This window comes from Plutella xylostella, chromosome Z, assembly GCF_932276165.1.
Source record: "Plutella xylostella chromosome Z, ilPluXylo3.1, whole genome shotgun sequence".
Lineage (NCBI taxonomy): Eukaryota > Metazoa > Arthropoda > Insecta > Lepidoptera > Plutellidae > Plutella > Plutella xylostella.
In genome coordinates this window covers 6,278,429-6,303,812 of record NC_064012.1, presented here as the reverse complement: position 1 = coordinate 6,303,812, position 25,384 = coordinate 6,278,429, and the positions used below count along the sequence as shown (strand labels likewise).

Sequence of the window (25,384 nt, the reverse complement as noted above, 5' to 3'; positions counted from 1 at the left end):
CCCTAGAAGATAAAATAAATGTAAATTTTCCTGCCAAGTGGGAATTAAAAACGTGTTACTTACTGTGCGCAATATGAAGTGTTGGAAACAAAGTATCTTTTCTTTTTAGTCAGATATTTTGATTTAATATTCTTTTATCTATAATGTTTCAATATAACCCGACCGACCATCATCTCGGAACAGGTATGAGCTGCCCCCCCCTAGCTGAAATCCTGGGTACGCCCTTGCCGTTCATGTGGCATCGCTACGACCGGCGCCGGAGCAACCTGGGCAGTCAGTGACTGAAAACTAATCTAACCGGCTAATCCTTTCACTATGGTGTTTCACTGTCACCGACAAGGTAAAATACTATTATCTGATCTTAATCAGTTACTCAGTACTTTTTTTTTTTTTTTTTTTTCAAGAAATTGTTATCACTCCACAGACTTTATGTCCGTGCCTTTTGAAGAGTGGTAATTTTTATGAGATAGTTTTTAATTCTTTTATCTACTTTCTACTCGGTAAGGAAGTTTCATTTATATATAGGTATATATATTCTATCTTTTATATATATATTGTTCTTTTTTTTTTCTTTTTCTTTTTTCCCTTTTTTTTTTCCACTGCTGGGGGAAAATCCACATGGACACCTGGGAAGAGGACCCAGGCAGGTAGTGTCGGGCGTTAACCGACTAAAAACCCCCAGCCGTGTATCTCATTATACAAGATTTTTTTTTTTTTTTTTTCTTTTTTTTTTCCTTTTTTTTTAAATTAATGGTTTTCAGAGTCACACTTACATTAGTAATGGCAACAAACTTAACAAGGACAGGGCCAATGCCAGCTGTCTTCGGAGAACTTAGTAGACACCTGGCAATGGCTCGGCCCCTCAGTCGTTATAGGTCATGTTTTGCCTGATGTTAGTGTGTGACTCTGATCTTAAAGATAACTTATTTTAATTGTTAGTTATGATATAATAATCAATAGGTTAGTTATATAAATTATTTTCCCAATTTGACCTATATTTTGCGCTCTTAACCAAAATTATATTTTATGATTTATTCTGCCCCGTTTTGCCTTCTTAACATTTCCCCAGAAAGTGCAATGACCTCTTCGTCTCGATTCTTAACTGCCATTTTTAGATTGTACTCGAGGATGCGTTTCTTTGGCGCTGTTATTGCCGTTTTAGCGAGGTTGCCGATAGCGTCCTCGGTGTCATCCGCATAGTAGGTGCAGGCGGTGGTGTGCCTCGACAGCGCCACTACTGCGTGAGGTATGCTATCGTGCAACTTTATTTTATCTTTTGTTCTTATGATAATAACGGATTCGTACGTCAATCCCTGTGCTTCGTGTATGGTTAGGACGCGTGAGCCCATTCCTTCACCATACCCTTGGCTGGTCAAGGTCTCTTTTTCTTCCTGTGTATGCACCAGGAACAGAGTGTTGGTTTGGGATTTGGGAATTACTGCGTCTGTTAACCTTTTCAGCTGCAGGGATTGGATGCGCGCTGTGGCTGCGTATATGCCTGAGTATACTTCCTTTAGGGCGTATGCAACATCCATGGGGTTTCTGTATGAGCACAACAGCTCCTGGGTGATGTTTGCTACCAGTGTTGGGCGATTGTACCTAAGCTCGAATAGGTTCTCTCTGTCGATATATGGTAGCTGATTGATGTCTCCGATCAGAGCAATATCACAGGCACGAGACAGGTGGGCGGCTATTACGATTACTATTTATTAGTTACTCAGTACTTATGTGTATTAAAATTATTATTGCAGATTGATCTATATAATATAGATTGAATACACCGTAGGTGGGTGGTAGTGGACCGATTTCAACCAGTATTTCTGACGATATTACAAGTAAATAATGTTTGCACACAGGTCCAATAATATGTTTGAATTAAATAACTATTTCTGTGAACCGTGGTTTAATAATTAAGAGCTCGACTCTCTCAATCGAGAGGCCGAATGCTCGAATCCTGGTATGTGCCTATAAATTATTTTCAAATAAGAAATGTATACTCGTATACACTATAATAATCATGTATCTACCTAAATTTTGACCTTTAAGCCCCAGTTTTACCATACTCTGTTAGATCATAACAAGGGATTAGTTGTTGACTTTTGGCACAATATCTTTCAAGAATTTAATATGGAGATGACGTATAATTGATGACATTGCAATGTAACAGGGGTGTTAATGATCTAACAGACTATGGTGAAACTGGGCATAAACATGTAATCGTGTTTGTTACAGGATAAAATAATTGGGTTTGTTTACAAAGCCTATTTATTTTGGCCTTGATATTGTCATTGAAACTTTTATTACACAGAAAAAAATATTGGTTTTGGGAATTGTACTTTTTGTCTATTCTCAATTGCATATAAAAACCGGCCAAGTGTGAGTCGGACACGCGCACGAAGGTATCCGTACCATATTGGGTCACATAATATTTGTGTGACATTTCAGTTCTGTCAAATTTCATAGTATGTATGCGCTTCAAAAAAGTATTATTATTATTATTTTTAACTGGTGTGTTGTCGTGTTAGTATTATCGGTCGCGCTTATATGTACCTACTAGCTTAGAAGCGCGTCGTATGAGTGGAGCATGTACGGTCATGTGCAGAGAAACCTGACCCTGATAGTAACAATGCTTCTGAGAGGGGTTAGATTTATCTGCCTTATACTGTACCTAAACGAGCTTATACGCCAGTATACGCGCCGATAAATACACTGGTCTGCTGAAGTCGCTTTTACTGGTTTTGGCGTGCAAGAGTAACAAACCTCTGAAAAACTTTGGCCTTTTGACTTTCGGATAATGCATTATGGGGTTCGATTGACTGGAAATGCCTTCGTCTACAACCCATTTAAAGGAATACATCGACTTTCCAATCACCCTGTATAAGTGTGATCATATGATTAATGTCAATTTAATAAAAAAATGCCCTATGCCACCTCTTATTTTAAAACAAAAGAAAAAAGCTTTCCACGCAATAATGAATTCGTAGTGCAAAAGGACCATTCTGTTATAAACACATTGAAATGCAATTCATTTTGCGTACAACAGGATTATTTACCACGAACTTATGTTTATAAAAGCGCGACGCTCACGCTATTTTACAGCTAATAAAGCCTGATTGTCTATAATTGTCAATATCGAAAAGACGTATTGTATTAAAAGCATTGACTGGCAAACATAAACATAAAGGCATTAGTTCTATCATGTCTTTGTCAGACCCTCAAAAATCTGTCGCATGTTTGTGTTATAAGGCTGAATACACCACGACAACCGTATGCAGTCCCATCGGCAGTTATTTTTAACTGCATGCAGTTGTACGATCGACTTTCTGCAGTCATTATATCAACTGAACGCAGTTGTTATTTTCAACTGCATGCAGTTGTACGATCGACTTTCTGCAGTCATTATATCAACTGCACGCAGTTGTTATTTTCAACTGCATGCAGTTGTACGATCGACTTTCTGCAGTCATTATATCAACTGCACGCAGTTGTTATTTTCAACTGCATGCAGTAGACGATCGACTTTCTGCAGTCATTGCATCAACTGCAAGCTGTCGGCTGCAGTCAATTAGACCAGGAGCTCAGTGTTAGATTTGAGGTCGAAATGAAATTATTACCATTAACGTATTCATCGTGAGGAAACCTACCCATCTATATTTCCAGGTGTGTACCCTAAGTGTATAGGTATTAATAATTGTACTCTTTCCAAAACGGCGATACGGCTCAAGACCTATCTTTCGAGTGTAAATTCACAGCGCAAAGCGCTCGCGATTCTCCTCTACCTCTACCTACCTACCCTTACAGGGATTACAGTCGTGCACGGCTGCCGCGCGATCCATGTTCTACAGCGGAAAACCTATACAATGTTCGAGCTGCCGCGCGCGGCGGAGCAGTCCCTATATTGCACGGCGCCAATGTTCGAGGCTCCAGGACTAACTGAATGCGAACGGCGGTGGTCTGCATACAGCGACAATACACAACTGCAGCCGACCACGTACAGTTGACATCGTGACTGCACGAAGTCGAAAGAAGGTATTTACAATAAGTCCCGGGAATGTAACCAAATAACCAGTTTCTAGATATACGACAAACTAGTGATTTTTGTAAACTAGTGATTATTGTAAACACGACAAAACATCTATAGACTAAATAAAGAGTGACAGGAAATACACTCGCGAGCAACCAAATCGACTCAAGCCTTGACGGCGCAAACATACATTAATACAAGTAAAATTATGAATAGAAATAATAAAAATGATATGTCATTTAAAAGCTTAAGATGTCAGCTTTAATTTGATATCATTATTATTGAAATCCATTCATCATTTTTGAAATAAATGATGTCTGAACGCAATTGTAGGAAAAACGGGAATTTAGGAAAAAAGGGTATGGGTATCGTATTATACAAATTAAACAAAAAATGTTAAGATAAAAATTTATTTATTTAAATCAATACTTTGTATTGCCCCCTCTTGCCCTAATTACAGCCTGCAGCCTGTTTCTCATAGACCTTATCAACTTTTTGACAGTTTCCTGAGGAATGCCGTCCCACTCCTCTAATAAAGCTGTCTTCAGCTCGTCCACGCTTGCAGGGACTGGATTCCTGGCCCGAACTCTTCTTTTGAGCTCGTCCCATAAGTGTTCGATGGGATTCAGGTCAGGACTGAGCGCAGGCCAGTCCATCGTGCGCAATTCCTTCTCTCTCAGAAACTGCCGACTGACTCGTGCCGTGTGGCAGCGGGCATTGTCGTGCATTAGCACGAAGTCTTCACCGACAAATTCTGCATAGGGCACAACATGACCGAGTAGAATGTCGGTGATGTACCGATCAGCTGTTAACCCGCCTCCTCGGCCGCCTCCAGGCACGAAAACAAGTGCGGTTTTTCCCTCTAGAGAAATACCAGCCCACATCATGCAGGAACCGCCGCCATATGCTACTGTTTCAGCGAAACAACATTGGGCAAATCGTTCCCCCGGACGCCGGTAGACCCGGCCTCTCCTGTCACTGCCATGCAGACACACTCTGCACTCATCAGTAAACAGGACCGACCGCCATTGCGCAATGCTCCAATCGAGATGCTCTCGAGCAAACTGAAGACGCGCTTGTCGGTGGCCTGCAGTCAATTTGGGGCCTGATGCAGGTCTTTTTGGTGTCAAGTTGGCTTCCTTCAAGCGTCTTCTCACTGTCCACTCGCTGACAGCCACTTGTCGTACACGTCTCAGTTCTTGCTGCACATCAACGCCCGTAAGGTGTCGATTGCGCAGCGAGGTTGAGACAATGAAGCGGTCGTCTCTCTCTGAAGTGCAGCGGTGGCGGCCCGTTCTTGGTCTTCGATTGAAGGCACCAGTCTCTTGGAACCGTCTGTATACTCGGGATACAGCAGACTGGCTCAAGTGGAGCTGGGCAGCGACTGCTCGCTGACTTAACCCTTGTTGCAGCAAGGCAACAACTTGAGCAGCTTCTTCTGGTGTGGTATCCATGGGTTTGCGAAAACAAGGAATACAATGCAACGAGATGTGTACCGGTCAACTTGCAACAAGCGACTGATAAGGTACACCGGATGTGGAAAGGTTTTATAGCGGGATCAGGTAGCGCAAGGCGTGGATTCCTAATGAGGTAATTAACACTGACGGGCAATTAAAATGCGTCATTAAATCTGCGCTTAGTTTTTTTTTATGGTATTGATCTTAATTGAAAGCCTAATTCTTCAGCTTTCGAATGACATATCACTTTTATATTTACCATTTATCGTTTTAGGAAAATCAATGTATATGTGCGCCGTGAAGGCTTGAGTCGATTTGGTTGCTCGCGAGTGTAGTTAAGTTGAAAGCGTTATTTTGTGACTGTGACTGACTAGAGATGAGAATAAGAGTTTAAACTGAATAATGGTTAATTGATAAAGAATAATATAAAATATTATAATATATAAGAGCTCATATTAATTAATAATTGTTTAGCAGATAAAAACGCTGATGGGTTGTTTGTTATTTTAATGACTTCAAATAATTATAAACTCAATTAACTTCAGTGAAGAATTTTATTTTTCTCAAAAATATACCTCTGCCTTCATACAAAAACATACCTAAAACAATTCCCCCTAAACAACTCCCCAAAACACCTTACGATTGCCGAGATATTTACAGATTTAAATTCCCAATTGTCTACCAGTATTATACTCGCGGTGCGCATCATCTGTTGCAACCTTGCAATAACTCTAGCAGAAAGAAAGATATGACACGATTATAAAAAACGGAGGCCTTATGATTGTTGGTGCCATCGGGCACATTTTTTTGTATGTACTTAACTGCATAGTTACAAAACTACTTTGACGAACACCAGTTTGGATTAACCTCCTAAGTAAAGTAGTCACTATTTATGCAATATTTTCGTGTCATTATAGTAATACTTTGGTACTTGTATCTAACATCACCGGTTGAAGAAATATCTAGTAAAAAAAATAGCTAGTTATAAAACTATTGACGGCTTAGACGTCTGTGGTCAGCCTAAATGAAAAATGACAGTTTGGCACTAACAGGATGTTGCAAAAAGGGTATACTAAGTGCCAATTTCACCATTCTCGGTTATCTAACCGACAGGGATTAATTTATAAATTAAACGTCATCTCCATATAAAATTCATGGCAGATGTGTCAAAAGTTAACCATTACTCCCTGGTTATGCTCTAACAGAGAATGGTGAAATTGGCACTAAGGGCCAGTTTTTTGATCCCTAGTTAACTCAACCATTGGTCAAAAATGGCGACCATTAATTAAAAATCACACAAAATTGTATGCAGCTGTCATGCTTGACAAGTGACTTGACTAATGGTTAAAGTTGATCACGGATCAAAAAACTGGCCCTAAGCAGAAAGGGTGACTCAGGGGGTCATTCTGAACAACTTTTGTAGTACAATTTCTGAAAATTCGCGAAAAAAAACGTGCTCCATAGTAAAAAGTCACGTAAGCAACAAAGTTTCAATGGTAAAGGATTTTAAAAAATCGATAATTTTCTAAACTTTTAGTACAAAAGTTGTTCAGAATGACCCCCTGAGTCACCCCCTTTCGGCTTAGTATGCAACCCCCTGTAGACCAAACGCCAGCCGCTGGAGCTCCACGGCGCCGCCGCCGCCGCCTCCGCCGCCGCCTCCGCCGCAATCTATTTACGATGCAAGCCTCCCACGATGGAGAAAACAAGTCACCTCTGACACTTTAACCAGCCATCGAAACAAAACTGCATCGCTTTATTTTATTGATGGAGGTACCTACCTACTAGTATTCGAGTAATAACCCTCCTATTAGTACAGAACGTTGATATTCCGAGCCTTTGGCCTGAAGAAGTTTCCAGAAACATAAATATACTCTCAAATTATGCTCATTTATAGATTTTAAAAGAATATATATCTAGGAACTATGAAGGTTTCATGCCAATACAAAGTAAGCTTTAATGAAAAGATTTCTTTCATTTGACGAAAAGAGATTTCATGAAAAGTTTTCGTATAAAACGTAGGTATAGTTATTCAGAAATCTAATAATAATAATTCCATCCAGTATGAACCATTCAAATGCTGACAAAAACACAAAATTATGAATATCGACCGCCTTAGGTACATGGTTTCCATATTAAATGACGTTAAGTTTTTTAGGAGTCAGGGTATGAACATAATTATCACAAAAGCTCCAAGATTGTGTGTAAACTTCAACATCGCTATTTTTAAAAGCAACTGCGAAATAATGTTTCACAATGCTGATCCTGGAATTGATATCTGTATAGATATACAGCAAGAAGGAAAAACTCAGTAAGTTATCGTGTTTCATTAAAAATCAACAAAAAAAAGTGATCTGCTGGGTGTCTGTAACGCATAAGTTGCATCTACCTGATCACCGTCTGCAATTGATGCACAATATAAAAATATTGTCATATTCGTAAGTTCCGCTGAAGAAGTCATAACTTTTAACGATCATCCCGTTTGAATGCAATGTGATGTTAATACTCCGCATAACTTGAAGGAAAAGTGTTCCTGGTTGTACCCCGCCCCCCGCGCCCCTACCGCACCCCGCACATATCCTGTCGTGTAATCCATTTACAATGTACAAAGCAACTACTTTGCTAACAAACGCCATCTGTAAGATCAGGAGGAAACTGCAAACTTTCTTTTCCATTCTGAAGATACTAACATTGGTTCTCAGTTGTATAAATACTCGTTTATTGCTAATAATATAATTTTCTGCAATCGCTTCTAGACAAACTGTATAGATGTCGTTTCAAAGATATTTTTTTCGTTTTGATAAGATGTCTGGAAGACCTGGAAGGAGCCGATCATCTTGTGATCGTCTTAAGTACCTTTACCTACTCATCCAAAACATAATCATAATAATTTAAGTATAACAAAATTTTGTAAACTACCTAACTAAAAAATTATTTGAAACATCTGCATTTAAAAAACGGATTAAAACAGAAGTTTATTTGCTTACTTGTCTACTCTGTTTCACTCATACACAGGTAGAAACGACATAGAAAAAGTTTTCAACAACTTGTAAACAAATAAACAAATGAGCTACATCGCAACTTTTTTACATGCGATCAAATCTCGCCCATACACCTAACAGGCATACAGCAGTTATTGAAGAACCATCACTATTATTAATGCATTATGACATGCAATTGCCAAGCGCCTTTGACGGCGTATGAGCGAGAATTGTCTCCAAGGTTGAGGATAATACACTCACGAGCAATGTAAAAGTTCCAGTGACAAAAGCACGAAATTACGCCTAAACGGAAAAGGCTGGCTTATATTGACGCCGTCTGCAATATTGATTGAACAGCGCATCAGGATATTACCAACTATAAAAACATTATTATTATTTATATAAATTGTAAATCAAATGTTTTATTAAATTGACCTATTGTGCGGTGTCCGTATTTTATAAGTGGAACTTTTTCTTTGCTCGTGAGTGTAATAAGTAGGTAAGGCCCCGTTTCACTATACTCTGTTAGATCATAACAAGGGATTAGTTCTTGACTTTTGACACATCTGTCAAGAATTCAATATGGGGATGACGCATATAACATCACAATTGATGACATCACAATGTAACAGCGGTGTTAATGATCAAACAGACTGTGGTGAAAGCAGGCATGTGCACTGACCTCGGCGTAGACCTGCGGCGCGGAGGCGAGCTCCTCCTCGAAGTTCTCCTCGATGGTGCCGTCGATGGCGCTGCGGTCCGCCAGCTCGGCGCCCAGCTCCAGCAGCTCGGGCGGCAGCGGCGCTGCATCCACAAACATCAGAGAACGCGTCATCAGCCGCAGCGGAGACAAGTACGGCGGGCCGCGCTTCACCCGCGGTTTCACACACGACATCACGTTGTTAAGCATGGTCGAGATTTTTAGTAACGATGCAAACTGATTTCAACACAATCGATGTGAACGAGCGGAGCAGATCTATTAGTTTAAAACAGAAGCCGGAAGGTCACTAATACTGTAGCGGCGACGGCCAAATGTCGACTACAATATTAGCAACCCTTGTAAATACTGGACCTAGATATAAATGAACGCTTCATATGTGTGCATAATTTAAGTTAGGTTTGTAAAAATCGATAAATTTTACAGAGATATATTTTTAGCAATAATCAATATCATAAGGTTGGTATTGTGTGTAATTTGAAACTGAAATGTCAGCATGCACTTGGTACGTCAACTGAATTCGTAATGTGGCCAGATTGACGGACAAAGTACCCACACACAAGCACGTTCTACGAGATATTTCGGTACACTATTGAATTTGAAATGGCTAAATATGAAAGAAATCAATTATGCCGAATGCCGAAGGCTAGTCGTATATTAAAAGATGAATATAACGGTTGATTGCACGCGGAAAGTATTTATTTACACGAGTGTTAACCGCGGCGGCGCTCCGCGGGGCAGCGCGCAGGCTTCTGGACACAACAAAACAATTTCACCCCGATAGTTTTTTTCATCACTTTATTCTATAACCGTAACAAAAATATTGGATTAGTTTACACGGGTTTCGGTTCGTTAGAGACGCAAGGACGATCTCAGCCGGTCTAGGCAAACCAACTGTTGAATGCTTTCTGTTCCGTAAACCAACGATTTCATAATATTATGCTTAAAAATAGAAGCTATGTCAAGTTCAAGTGGGGGTGAGCGGGAGACGGACTTAGTTTTTTTTTCCACGTACATGGACTTGATTAAGTACTAATCAAAAGAATTTATTTTATTAATCCAGCTTCCTTTGTTAATTAAGAGTATTGATTGCACTTGCCCTAGCTGCAGGTATTTGTTGATATTACAGAGAAGAAATGTTATTGGCAATAATGGATTATTTTATAAATCGCGATGGTTATGGATTGAGATTCGAGAAGCAACTGACAGCGGAACAACAGAAACACATCCCGTGGGGTCAGGGTCAGGGGTAGGGACGCGTGTCGCATTTTGCACTACATTTGTACTCGAAACACGACTAATTACAGTTATTGTTGCGAATATCCAGTTAGTTCAGAAGGCTACAAGATAATAAGCTGCATAGTTTTGTCAACACAGCGCTCGCTGCTCACAATGAATAGACATACCGTGAACTTTTAAAACTATCCTAAAACTTTTATCCGCTACGTATTTATTACATTGAAATACGAGTGTTTATGAGAATATTTTACCTCTGACACAAGGGCACATGGAATATACAGAATGCGTTTCTGGGAATGCAGTCTGGTGAAATTAAGAGGAAATGAAGAGCTTAAAGGGATTTATTTTCATATTTTACAGACGGAGTGCAGTGAGTTGAGCCGGTTAGAGGGCACGGTATATCTTGGACCTTACACGTGCCTTCGGGTTATGATGAATGGTGCGATTGTATTGCACGGGAGTGATTAGGTAAATACGAAAGTATTTTCGAAAATTATACCTACATACTCGTACATACTTAACTCGCGAGCAAGTGTGACTAGAACTTGAAATAAGAAATTAGCTTTTAAAGAAAAAACTGTTTTGTGAGTCTCGGAATGAAGGAAGAGAGTTTAGGGTTTTAGGTTTTAGGCCTAAGTCCACCACGAGGGCCTAGTACGGATTGGTGGATCCATGGAACAGGCTTGTTCTGAGAAAGTTGTCAGTGGTCAACCCGATTGTTTTTTTAGCAGCGAAGGCCTCTGACTAAGGTTTACGACTGCTGCCGAAACAGCCACCGAGACCCACGGCTTAACGTTCAGTCCGAAGCACGGAAGCGTCCAGAAAACAACAACTTGAACGGCACGGTGACCCATCCAATGAGTGACCGTGCCAATGTGTTGTTTAACTTGAATTATCAGTTCCGATCACTGAAACTAGCTGGACTATGGGAGCTTCATGGTACACAATTCTGTAATACTTGTAAGTAGTAAATAAATAAATGGACGTGCATTGCAAGTGTTTCACCAGACAGCAATGAGTGTAAACACCAAGTGATCGTGACCTACTGTGTTGACTGTTGTGCATTGCAAAGCACGGCCCATGATAGATCACTGTGTATTGGGCCTTAAGAGATTCTCCGCTTAGTCGGCATTTACTGACCATTTTGTTTGTTTAGTGGGGAGATGGGGGTTATTGGAAAGAGGCAGTAGTCTATTACCGCGTTTTATTGGAAAGACAATACTTATATCATTTTCGACTAGCAGAAAGGTGACAAAATGAATCCTGTGGAATAACGTAAAGAGTAAAATATTTCGTAAACATATCGGTTGTTTTAAAAAAATAACATATCAGTTTTATTCCATGTGAAAGTAACTTTTATGATAATTAAAAAGTTTTTTGTATGTAATTTATTAGTGGAAGAGGTTATTACTTCAGTTTAAATAAAATGATTGCTTTACCATTTCATCATAAGTATTGTTTATTTTTATGTTGATGTGTAGGTGGTATGTACTTATTTACAGCAATATCTATGCAAGGAGTATTTGATTTGTTAATCTATATAAATTCTTTATACTGATCAAGTTTTTGGGCGAATTAAGACCTCTTTCTTTTTTAGAAATAGTTTAGAACACAGTATAGACCTTTTGCTGTGTGGCATGAAATCCTTATGTATGTGATGTAAAATCCTTATGTACTGTACTCTACTGACTACAGCCTGTTTTTTTACTGACTATTGGCCTTGATATTGAAATAAATACGATATCTCTGTAAAAGTACTCATTTAAATGTTGACATGTTTATCGAACTCAACAAATAATCTGTTATTGTGGCAAAAGGCTTATTTGTTTTTTGGGACATATTAAATTCGTCGATTTTCTGTTAGTTGAAAATGATATCATAGGTACATCGTGCTTACCATAATAGCTGATTATATAGAAGACACTTATTTAATAAAACTATATTACAAAAAGGAAAAAAAAGTTCCTATGAAAGTATGTGTTTGTAACGAACGAAAAAACTCAAAACCCTGGACATTTCGGGCGCTGCAAAAATTTGGTTTGACTAGAAGAGATATCTAACCGAGTACATACTCGATATATCTACATAGTTTGATATATATACGATGCCGATACAACATTATATATACGAACGAACGACATAGCTAACTATTACATAAACATAATCAGCAAATCAATCGTCTATCAACATGTAAAAATACGAGGTTACAAAATGCATCCGGATTGCATTTCAACAAAGCGACCTGAAACGGAGATGTCAATTTGAACTTGCCAGCGGTTCTATTCATAACACGGCAACTTACAAAGTGAGTCAAGGTTCGAGACTGAACTTTCAGCTGTTAGTGCTAAGGGTCAAGTTTACTGGCACAGTGCAATGCACTTGGGATGTTAAGCAGTGAGTGAACACCAATTTAAAGGTGCACACTAATCCAGACCCAGTGGGCTGTGTGGTGACAGGGCTAGTTGAGGTGACAGTTCAAAGTTTAATGTTTCTATTTGCGGGTTTGCATTTCACATGATTTTCTGTGAATACTCGTGAGAGTCGTATGAACGGATGTAAGCTTAATAAATTCATCCCCCTGTATAGCGCATCAAAATTATTAATGTAATGGCGATTTTTATGGTGGTGTAGCGAATAAGATATTTTTAGTCGAGGGATCGAAGGATTAAGAAGGACTATTATCATTATTACCAGGTATCATCACCCAAAAGAAACAAATCGAAAATCGGTTCAGCCGTTTGGGAGCTGCTCTAACACAGACAGATACACAGTCGCACAGATACAGTAGAGGCACGTTAAACTTATAACACCCCTCCTTTTCTCCGGGGTTCTATTCTATTCTATTCTCTGTGGGGTCGTAAGTACCTGCACCTGGCTCTCTCAAAAAGAACCTTTATGTATGCACAAAGATTCCATTCGTCAAGGCCTAAACTGCCTTCCAAAGCTTGGACATGTCAGCGCCGGGATTCGAACCCGCATCTCTTGCGTGAGAAGCGGGCGCTTACCCGACTGGGATACCACCGCTCCGTCGGGGGTTAAAAAGTGTCTTTGCAAATGTAGGTTTCTAGACTGCGCGCGCACGGGTTACTGTAGTGTTATTGACCTATATAAATAGTTATACGCCATGGTCAATGTCAACGCTCCAACAGCAGTGAAAGTATTTTACAGAACTGCAGTTTCTGCGTCCGCTTCAATCTTCTTAGCGTAATATATTTCTTTTTATTTTCGTTTTTCAGAATTCTACATGTAGGTCTTACGTCCTTAATCTTCGCTCTAAAGATACTAGTGCAAGATGTCCGAGAATTTATTCTTTTTCAAAATGAAGGGGATAATGTTTGCTACATTCCCTTTCACATTACTTAAGACGTAAAAACTGAATACAGGTAAATAATAGGTATTTAAAAAAATGAGGTTTTGGTAACATTAAAAAAAAATACTTCTCTATATATAGTCGTAGAATCTTATCTATAAAAGCGAAAAGCTCATCACGAAATCTCAGAAACTACAAGTGCTAGGAGTCTGAAATTTTGCATGGCGGTTCCTTTTAAGACTAATGTGCTCACTAAGACGGGATTTACCGAACTTCAACCCCTAAGGCAGTAAAAAGGCTTGTTAGAGTTTGTATGAAACTTCTATTGTTTTAATAGTAATGTTTCAAAATTTTGCATGGGGGTTTCTTTTAGGACTTAGGTGTCTACTAAGACGGGATTTTGCGAAATTAAACTATTAAGGGGGTAAAAAGCGATGTCAAAGGTTGTATAAAACTTCTATAGTTTTAATAGTAGAGGGTTACTAAATTTTGCATGGGGGTTCCTTTTAGGACTTAGGTGCTGACTAGGACGGGATTTTGCGAAAATCAACCCCTAAGGTCATATAATGGCATGTCGCATAGCTCCGTTTAATTTAATACCACCATGGCACGTTATTGGGTAGGTAGTTCGGGAGTCATCCACGGGAAAACATTTTAAGGTGAAGCGAAGCTACAGCTAGTACATATAGATCGGACTTCTTTCATGCCGACTTGACTTCGTAGCGAAAGTACCTTGTACCACACAACACAACCACCAACACTAATGACTACGCTAACAACGACTAAACATGGCCGAAGAGATAAGAACTGCAACAAGTCGGCTTACACAAGTTATCAATCAACAGACTTTTATTTATGAATAAAACTAGCCTTTGCCGCAATCTTCGCGGTAACAGATTTCCCGTGGAATAACTTGATTAGTCCTATGGGCCGGAACCGAAGAAGCAATAAATAAAAAATCTGTGCAGCTCTCCTTGACTTACAGGGCCCGATAGGCCGCGCGGCGGTAACGAATAACCCGTGTATTTGAATAGACCTTTGCCCGATCGGCCACCGCTCGCAAACGAAGTTAGCTCGCATAGTTGGGCCGGTTATTACTACACGTGCGTTCTGCGTCCTGTGCGGACACACACGAACAATTATGAAAAAGTGGGCAAACTATGCGAGGTAACTTAGTTTGGCTGGATCGCCGGATCTAATTCTAGTTCCCTGTAGTGAGGATAAATCATGATCGTTTAAATATGTGGGGACATCTCACACACGGCCATCCAACACCAAACAGGGCAGATCCCGTAATTTGAACATCTGACATATAATCTAAGATCTACGGCCTTCACTAGTGATGTAACGAATATTCGCATTCGCATTCGCGAATATTCGCATTTTTTGTGTAGGGTAGTGTAGTGTGGGGTAGTGTAGGATAGTGTAGGGTAGTGTAAGGTAGTGTAGGATAGTGTAGGGTAGTGTAGGGTAGTGTAGGGTAGTGTAGGGTAGTGTAGGGTAGTGTAAGGTAGTGTAGGATAGTGTAGGGTAGTGTAGGGTAGTGTAGGGTAGTGTAGGGTAGTGTAGGGTAGTGTAGGGTAGTGTAGGGTAGTGTAGGGTAGTGTAGGGTAGTGTAGGGTAGTGTAGGGTAGTGTAGGGTAGTGTAGGGTAGTGTAGGGTAGTGTAGGGTAGTGTAGGGTAGTGTAGGGTAGTGTAGGGTAGTGTAGGGTAGTGTAGGGTAGTGTAGGGTAGTGTAGGGTAGTGTAGGGTAGTGTAGGGTAGTGTAGGGTAGTGTAGGGTAGTGTAGGGTAGTGTAGGGTAGTGTAGGGTAGTGTAGGGTAGTGTAGGGTAGTGTAGGGTAGTGTAGGGTAGTGTAGGGTAGTGTAGGGTAGTGTAGGGTAGGGTAGTGTAGGGTAGTGTAGGGTAGTGTAGGGTAGTGTAGGGTAGTGTAGGGTAGTGTAGGGTAGTGTAGGGTAGTGTAGGGTAGTGTAGGGTAGTGTAGGGTAGTGTAGGGTAGTGTAGGGTAGTGTAGGGTAGTGTAGGGTAGTGTAGGGTAGTGTAGGGTAGTGTACGGTAGTGTAGAATAGTGTAGAATAGTGTAGGGTAGTGTAGGGTAGTGTAGGGTAGTGTAGGGTAGTGTAGGGCAGTGTAGGGTAGTGTAGTGTAGGGTAGGATAGGGTAAGAGGCGGTATGAAGATCGCCGGGTCAGCTAGTTATTAAAAAAAACTATTTGAAAATAATGGTAGGTTCACAAAATCTAAATCCATTCGTTTATAACCTTTTTATTGCAAGTAACCCACTTAATCAGATTATCAGTCTTTACTTTATCATTTGGTATTATTTATTTACTTTGGGAAATGAAACTTTAGATAGTTAATAGTTTCATAAAAAATAAACATAAATAAGCTCTTTAACTCCTCGGCCATCGATCAGAGCCTGAAGACAAAGGTCTTCAACCAGTGCGTACTGCCAGTGATGACGTATGGTTCAAACCGTACCGACAAACCAACATAGCTGTCAAAATATGCAAACTGAAGTGTCAGTGGGCTGGTCATATTTGCCGAAAAACCGACAACCGTTGGGGTAGCCGAGTTCTCAAGTGGAGACCACGAACAGGTAAACGCAGCGTGGGACGCCCTTCTGACCGCTGGACCGACGACCTTATAGGCGGGTAGCCGGTAGTGGCTGGATGAGGAAGGCCGATGACCCAGTGTTATGGCACTTCTTGGGAGAGGGCTATGTGTTATGCTCAGAAACCGTACCCCGCACACAGTTGTAATGTGTCGTAACAGTTACGGAGCTAAATAAAGTGTAACTAGTATTGGCTAGGCTGATTCGGAATGCACCTAGAACGGAACGTACCTCGTTCAGTACGAGACTGCTACCAATACCATACAAATGGCGCTTAATTTGAACACAAACTAAATATTCGCATTCGCGAATGTCGATATTAGATATTCGCATTCACATTCGCGAATGTTCAAAAACACACATTCGTTACATCAATAGTCACTACACACATAAATAGCCATATTAACATCCAGGACCGAGTACAAATATTAAATCTGTGGCTCAGCCAGGGATCGAGCCCGGGACCTTCCGGGACCGTCGTTGAAATGGTAAGAATGAGAATAAAATTAGTTATTTTTAATGTGGAAGCATGTATATGTATGGTATACTCTATTCTACACTATGTAAAAAATATAATTTAACAAAAGTATAGGTATACATACGATCCGTATTAACTTGAGCCCCCTCTGAGCTGATATTTAAAAAAGAGATCGCCAAAAATCTTTCACGTTTCAATACTTGTGGTGTGTGGATCTAGTTCGGTGAATTCAGAAACGGATCTCAGTTGCAGGAAGGAATTCATGTAGAGATTAAATGTACATATTTAATTTCGACATCAATTAGTTCCGGCAATTCGAAGTTTCCAAATCGGCAGAAATTAAAGGAATCGGTGGGATTTAAGTGTTAAGATAATTATTATTATGTTATGTTAACGCACGCTTTCATAACATGTATGAAAATAATACCGTACGAAAGTAAATTACTTATTTATACAAAAGCGCAAAGAACTACGTAACATAAGTTATGTTTGAGCGCATAGCTTTTGTTTGTAAACCCTGATTTTCGTTTAGTAACAAAAATCGGTGACAGCACCCATGCCCATGATTGAGCTAACTTATAGTCTAGTTATTATTCTGTACAGTGAAGTTCCGTATAGTGAAGCAATAAACTATTAACACGAACAAGATCGACTAAAAAACTCCAAATAATTTTACATGGATACATTATATTATAACATAGGCCAGCAGTAATTAATTCTAGTAACGCGTGTGATGAGTCAACCCTTTCATATAACGTGTGCTCTGCACCCTCTAGCGTTATATCTTGGAACTAAAAAGTTTCATAGGTTATATGTTTACATTCGCGATATTAATTCCTGCTTTCTAAAGTTTCTGAGGCTATTTCGTAATGAGGTGCATAGACATAAAACAAGGGACTAGATGACAATGCCACCGCAGATATTGTACAAATGTTATAAATCATAAAATACATCAATTAAGGTGTCTTGCTTGGTATTAAAAGCCCATTAGATGGATAAATAATTATTATAAGTATGACAGTTGTTACAGTAAACCATGTGGTGTCATACTAAGAAATTATAAAAGTAATACCTCAAGAATAGAACAGTTTTTAAATCCTTAGATTGTGGATGTATTTTTTCATTAATAATAGTAGAGGTATTCACCTATGAAATATGGTTTACTGATGAAAATAATTAACAGCGCCATCTGATATTGCTTAAATGAACTACCAAGAGTACTAGGTCATAATCATAAACTTTCTTCAATTTGGCTAGGGTTTGTAGTAGCTCTGTGGCTTAGGGTCTGTGGTGGCGCTGGCAGTCAAAGACTACTATTGGTTACTCCCATGGTGGGACAATGGGTACTAAAAGACCCATTATTATAAGATATAATACCGCCAAATGAAAATACGATCAGGGTCTCATTAACCGTGGGATATATCCTTTTAAATATTTTTTTCTACCTACCCACAATATTCTGTAAATGATGTTATGTGTCTCACCCATAATTTATAAAGTTTATAAAGTTTGCATGAATCTGTGTAAAAACGTACAATGTAGATGTACATTACTTTCCATAATATCAAGTCAAAACAAGCAGACATGAGTTCAGATTAATTTTATAGTTATGTTAATTTACATTAGTTAATTTTATAGGGGAAGTACCTTAAATCTTCAAGTCAGCAAATTTGTATTAAACATTCCTTTATTTTGAAAAATAAATAAATAGATAGAATATGATTTAATACCTGTAGATTTTTTGTCATTTCTTAACAATCTTAGAAAGCAATTTGAATTGCAAGGTACTTTGCCTCCATAGCCCATTTTTTTCCACCCTGTATGAATGTCTATTTTCAGTTTAAGTTAAGTATAACTATAGTATGATATTAGTACCTAATTTAAAATAACGGATTTGCAATATTTGTTCACATTTAAAATTGAATTCTATTATTAAGTTAACACTTTAATTTTGTTATAAAATTTTAATTTTATTAATTATTAATATTTAAGGTATGTTGATTTTAAAATGTTGTATACGCCTGTAATTGGCATATCGTATTAGATTGTAAGACCTTCTTTCGATGTATATTTTAAAACTGTAATAATATGTATGCTGTTGGTGTATCTTTAATAAATAAATAAATAAATAAATGTCTCCAATTTATCACCGTTACTTAGAAATTTTGAAATAGGTAAATGATAAAGTAGTTCAGAATCCCTGACCAAGCTAATTCTTAAAATAACATATTTTTTAAGTCAAAGAACTTTTAAAACCTATTTAATCATCCATAGTCTGTCCCCACACCCTGACTCCCCTACAGCACACATGCCCACTTCAAAATTAACACCTATCATTTTGTTTAAACATCCAAAAGCCTGACACTTGGTACATAAAATCAGTTTGCATCATTCTATTTACAAAGTAAACAAACAATTAGATTTGATAAGCTGTGAATGAGATCACCAACAGGAGTGTATTTAACCACTGTTGGGGGCATATTTGTAATAACTTTTGCAATGCTCAGCTACAACATATAATGAAAAATTAACAGTAGGGAAATCGCTTTGCTACTTCTATCTGCATTTTCAATATCAATGTTTCTTAACTTACCTAGACCACTGCTCTGTATGATCTCTGAGTCATCAAACTCCAGGCTTGGCTCATAGTCATGGTACTCAGAGAGGCTTGGATATGTCTCCTCAATATCTTGATTAATGCCGTGAAGAGCTATCAACAAAAATAAACATTAGAAGCCAGGTACTAACATACATAGTTAAAACTAAAGTGATTTAAAAGGTCAAGTAAAGGTACCTTGGTATGCACGCACGGGGCTCAGTTTTGGTTGGTGTTCCGGGTCCATCTTCACTGCCAGCTACCAGCTCGCCCTACTTCCCAATCGTACTGAACTCGCAGTTAAGTGACTTATTGTTGTTATAACCTTCTCTATTTCTCGACAGATTTCGCAATTATTGGCATTGGAAGGTAGATAATAAAATTATGAGATATTTAAATTATCTACTGCAGTGTAACGGAAATATTACCGCGACGAACAATTTATTTTCGATGAGATTTAGGGTAATTTTAGATTTTTTTCGTCAGTTTACGATTCAGTTTCACTTTATTTAGGTTTAGTATTTGACCATAGACTATGAAAATATGACAACTTGACAAGGACACGGCCATAGCATAGTATATACTAGTTTAACAGATTAACATGCTCGAGTTGTGGGCACTCAAAATAATAACGAGCCATTATAGATTTGTAGCCATTTTGTAGAAGGGAAGTTCAATTAATGTTACAAAACAAGTGCATGGAAATCTTCTAGCTAGACTCAAATACCTACTTACTTATGTTCCATGATGGAGATTGTAAGATTTTTTTACAGAATCATTATGAAAATATAAGAGAAGGTGTAACACCTTCTCTTTAATTATTACTGCCTCAATGCTGCCTCATTATGTTCCTTGCATGGAAGTAATAATACAACAGGAATGCGCACTGCACCAAAAAAACGAGCCGACAGAGATAGTCAGCACGGAGCCCTCCATCTCTTACTATTTTTGGTGACCATAATTTTAGGTAATTCATGAGACATCACTTCTAATCTATCATATCGCGAATAGGTGTCGATGGTCTCAAAGTCACCTATTATTCGAATAATTCGATTGCAATGTAGGTACGAATGTATTTTGGTGATATGACAATTGAGTAAACAAATGGGGTGAAGGTAAAATTTGTATAGATTGTCAAAACAGGTTAACATTAAACGCAACTATGTACCTAAAACGTGTTTACTCTGTGGGTGTTCCATTTACATAGTCTAGTAAAGTCTAGTTGATGAAAATCATAAGATTTCAAAAAAAATAATCTCAACTTAAGTGCTTCCGCCGGTTTTAAGCTTGATAAATTATCTTATAATACTCATATCTATCACCAAAAAAATCAACAGCTCATAACTCTTTACCAGCCTTATAAGATAACAGTCACAATAATACCTAATAATACTTAGGTATAAAATAAAACAAAAAGTTGAATGAAACAAGTCCTAATTAATGGAAAGTGATTCAAAAGTACGAATGAATGGTCACCCTAACCATAACGTCTCTCACAACAGTATAAACGTCATCCGTCATCTTGACAACTTCGGTCTTGTCGTAAAGTATTTAGAAAAACTACCAATATTTTTTATGAAATTATTATTCATACAAATACCAAATATTTAATTAAAATTACATGTTTATAATGATTTATTATAAATTTGTTTTTGAAAATGATATGATATACAGTAGTCTATGAGTTAATTTAATATATTTTTTGCATAGCTCTCTTCGTACAAAATCTACTAAAGTTTACACAACTGAATCCTGGCAATTGTTAGAAAGAGAGGAAGGGCTCTGTGGTAACCCTCTCTATCGGCTCGCGGCCTATTTCACTTCAAATATAAATCTTAAGGTGAATACGTTAGGTCTATTTTTGTTTGCATCATTTTGGTGAGTGCGCATTCCTGTTGTATTATTACTTCCATGGTTCCTTGTCTTTGAGTGACTTCCAGTATGTCATATGTAAACTTGTTGTCTATGACCAACACAACATCACAGAGCACCACAAGCCAAAGAGAATCACAAGCTGTCAATGTCAATGTCAAATTGTAAATTTCTGGTTGCAGTTGTTGTTTACTACCATAAAAATAATTTAATTTGAAAATATTTCTATTTTGTGTGCTGCGATATCCTTGCCGATAATATGCTGGGCTATACGAACGCTGGAATACCTGATAAGTCATGGCAGCCACCCGTAGCTGTTATCGAGACCACGTAAGAATTTAAAAAATAACCTATTAAAAATTGTCGGGATACACAATGGGAGCCGGGCGTATGTTATTTTCGATGCTTATAGCGTTCACTATTTATTAATATTCTAATGTAATGTTATCATGTTTGCTTCAGGATGGGTGTGATCTCCGTCGAGATGTACTGGAAGCACGCACCAATAACATGCAGGAACTTCATGGAACTAACTAGACGAGGTTACTACAATAACACCAAGTTCCACAGAATTATACGTGACTTCATGATACAGGGTGGTGACCCAAGTGGGACAGGGAAAGGAGGCCAGTCAATATATGGTACATACTTTGATGATGAGATCAGTAATGACCTGAAGCATACAGGTGCTGGTGTGTTGTCTATGGCCAATGCTGGCCCGGATACTAATGGCTCACAATTCTTTATAACTCTAGCTCCCACTCAGTGGCTTGATGGAAAGCATACAATATTTGGCCGAGTTCAGAGTGGAATGAACATTGTAAAGCGCATTGGGCTAGTGGAGTGCGATAGAAATGACACCCCAGTTGATGACATTCGAATTGTAAAAGCCTACATACCTAAATAGTATTAATGTATAGTGAAGTATTTGTCATGTGAAATTGTGGTAAAGTTCTGCATTAAACATATCTAGTGTGTATGATAATAATAATAATGAATGCCAGCTGGACTCTCATTTTATGTTAAACATAGTTGCCCACAATTATAAAAGGAATCATTGATTTTCTGACCTTTTTTTTTTTTTTTTTTTTTTTTTTTAAGATTTTATTATCACTCCACAGACTTTATGTCCGTGCCTTTTTGAGAGATCAATATATTGTGAGAGTTTGGTTGTTTTTTATCTTCATCTTTTAACTACTCACTACTCAATGTGGAAGCTTATAATATATATATTTTATCTTTTATATATATATACCTATATATTATTAATAATATTATTTTTTTTTTGCACTCCTGGAGGAAAATCTACACAGACACCTGGGAAGGGGACCCAGGTAGTGTCGGCCTTTAACCGACTAAAAACCCCCAGTTGTGCATTTCTTGTTTTTTTTTTTTTTTTTTTTTTTCTTTTTTTTTTTTCTTTGTTTCACACAGTCACACTTACAATTATAATGGCAACAAACATTTGAAGGGTAGGGCCAGTGTCAGCTGTCTTCAGAGAACTTAACAGACGCCTGTCAGTGGCCACACACTCCTTTTGTCATCGCTGTTGTTTTGCCTGGTGTTAATGTGTGACAGTGTTCTTAAAACTATCTTAATTTTATTGGTTAGTTCTTATACAGATAATATTAATTCATGATATACTATACAATACCTACATATCAAAACTATACAATACATGCTATATACTATACATAACAAAACTATAAAATACATGCAATACGGTTTGGCCGTCAATATAAAATTAAAATCAAAATTCTCCTATTCCGCTCCATTTTGCGTTGCCAAAAGCCTTGATTGCTGGGCAACGACCTCTTTGTCCCGATTTTTTATTGCCATCTTTAGGTTGTACTCGAGGATCCGTTTCTTCGGTGCTGTTATTGCCGTTTTAGCGAGGTTGCCGATAGCGTCCTCGGTGTCATCCGCATAGTAGGTGCAGGCGGAGGTGTGCCTCGACAGCGCCACTACTGCGTGAGGTATGCTATCGTGCAACTTTATTTTATCTTTTGTTTTTTTTATGATAATGACGGATTCGTACGTCAATCCCTGTGCTTCGTGTATGGTTAAGACGCGTGATCCCGTTCCTTCTCCAAACCCTTGGCTGGTCAGGGTCTCTTTTTCTTCCTGTGTATGCGTCAGGAATAGAGTGTTGGTTTGGGATTTTGGAATTGCTGCGTCTGTAAACCTTTTCAGCTGCAGGGATTGGATACGCGCTGTGGCTGCGTATATGCCTGAGTATACTTCTCTTAGGGCGTATGCAACATCCATGGGGTTTCTGTATGAGCACAACAGCTCCTGGGTGATGTTTGCTACCAGTGTTGGGCGACTGTACCTTAGTTCGAATAGGTTCTCTCTGTCTATGTACGGTAGCTGGTTGATGTCTCCGATTAGAGCAATATCACTGGCACGGGACAGGCGGGCGGCAATTACGATTGCCCCGAAATGGTTCATCAGGGCCTCGTCAATTATCAGGCGTTGGCATCCGACATGTTCTCTAAAGCCGTTTACTAGGACTGATGCCATCGTACGTACCCTAGTTCTAACCATGTCCCCGATCCTATGCGCTAGCCTGTTTCGTATATCGACGGCCGCCTCAGTTGTCGTGGTGATAATGGTGTCTTTGCTCACATCGAAGTTATTTACCACCCAGGTTGTCTTCCCACATCCAGGTACCCCGTTCACCCAAGCGATGGTGGGCATCGTCCAGCTATTCCAGGTAGCGTTAATGGTTTCCGCTTTTGCTAGGATTTTGTCCTCTAGCATAATCCTGGTACACTGAGCTACGACCACCATTTGGTTGTTGTGTGGGAGAGTGAGTTTCGGGATGTTGCGTTCCCAGGGCACGAATCCGCATTCCTCGCTATAAGCCGCCATATACGCTCCAGTCATTTTGCCTCTGAGGACTTGGCAACTACTGTTATCGTATATGCAGGCTTCGGCCTCCTCGAGTAAAACTTTTAGCCGGCTTTCGTTCTCTTGCCTGTAGGTCTGCATGATCGTTTTGCAGGACAAGAGATTTACCTGCTTTGTGGCGGTTGTAATTGCCATAAATTCGATGGCGGCATTCTCTAGATGGTCGTTTGAGGTGGTAGCTGTTTTCAGCTTCGGTGGGACCACCTGGCCCATATCCGCTCGAGTAATTTTCCTCTGGGCAAGCCTTTTTCCAGTTTTAGGTTCTCTGGAGATTTGGCGCCTCTCGGGTGTCCTCTGTGGTTTTCCTATAAGGCTTGAGGCAGCTGCTTTAAAAGCCTGGAGGAACCCTTGGACACGCCCTTGCGATGTTAAATTGTGCATCCTCCTTTCCATGTTCCGTTGTTCTGAAGCGGCGACAGCCCCAGCGGTCATCCTCTCCTGTAGGCGTTCAGATCCGGTGACCAAGTATTCGGCTTGTTGGTGGCAGTTGTCAATGCCCCTCGCAAGTATATGACCTTTGAGAAAGCTTAGATCTTCGCCTCTGTCCTCGTACACCACTATTTCATGATGTTTTGAGGCTTTTAGGCAACCCAGCTGGTCAACAATTTCGCCTTTCCTATACTCGATCACCATTGCGTCTACGCTTATTATCCTGGGGACGTTACTGTCTAGCGCTATCTCTCCAAGCTTACTGAGCCATGAGCATGCCTGAACGAACGGGGTGTCGTCGGCCCACTCGAATAGTGCGATGGTCTTGTTACGCCATCGCACTAGTCTGCAGGGCTGATTTCCCACTAGGGTTACTGGCAATGCGTCGTAGGCTTTACGCTTCATGGTAGCCTTCGATGTGCTCCCATTTAGGAGAGAGGCTAGGCCGGGTGATATGGCCACGCTCTTTCGCGCCCCTGAGATACAGAAGCTGATGCCAAGTCTTTCACTGCTTCCGTCCATGAACAGAGCCACGCTTCGGAGTCTTAGTCTAGCTTCTCCTTTTTCTCCACAATCCAACAGCTGATGTGTTGCTGTTTCTTTAGGAGTTGCTTGTGGTGGTGCTGTGATGGTTGTGACTGAGGCTTGAAATACTGGTATTGATTGCGGGTCGGGGCGGGGTATGGTGCTGTTTCTCCTGGCTGCTACTCTGAAGACACGATCTGAATAAGATAGAAAATGAGGTCTATGCTTG

At 39.3% G+C, this 25,384-nt stretch overlaps 2 protein-coding genes across 2 annotated transcripts in view; one reads left to right on the top strand and one right to left on the bottom strand.

Moving 5' to 3' along the window:
* Positions 1–19,962, bottom strand: part of LOC105398116 (rho GTPase-activating protein 1) — a 37,495-nt gene extending 17,533 nt beyond the window's left edge. The window contains exons 1-3 of the mRNA XM_048632603.1: positions 19,615–19,962; positions 19,414–19,530; positions 9,145–9,266 (exon numbers count right to left, since the gene is read on the bottom strand). Coding sequence (XP_048488560.1) covers positions 9,145–9,266; positions 19,414–19,530; positions 19,615–19,663 — 288 coding nt within the window. The 5' untranslated portion in view covers positions 19,664–19,962. The remainder of the gene's footprint in view (positions 1–9,144; positions 9,267–19,413; positions 19,531–19,614) is intronic.
* A 1,466-nt stretch (positions 19,963–21,428) lies between these two features.
* LOC105398127 (peptidyl-prolyl cis-trans isomerase-like 1) lies at positions 21,429–22,291 on the top strand. Its single transcript, XM_011570184.3, has 2 exons — positions 21,429–21,618; positions 21,751–22,291. The coding sequence occupies exons 1-2, from the start codon at positions 21,548–21,550 to the stop codon at positions 22,193–22,195; spliced, it is 516 nt and encodes a 171-aa protein (XP_011568486.1). The 5' UTR covers positions 21,429–21,547; the 3' UTR covers positions 22,196–22,291.
* The last annotated feature ends 3,093 nt before the right edge of the window (positions 22,292–25,384 follow it).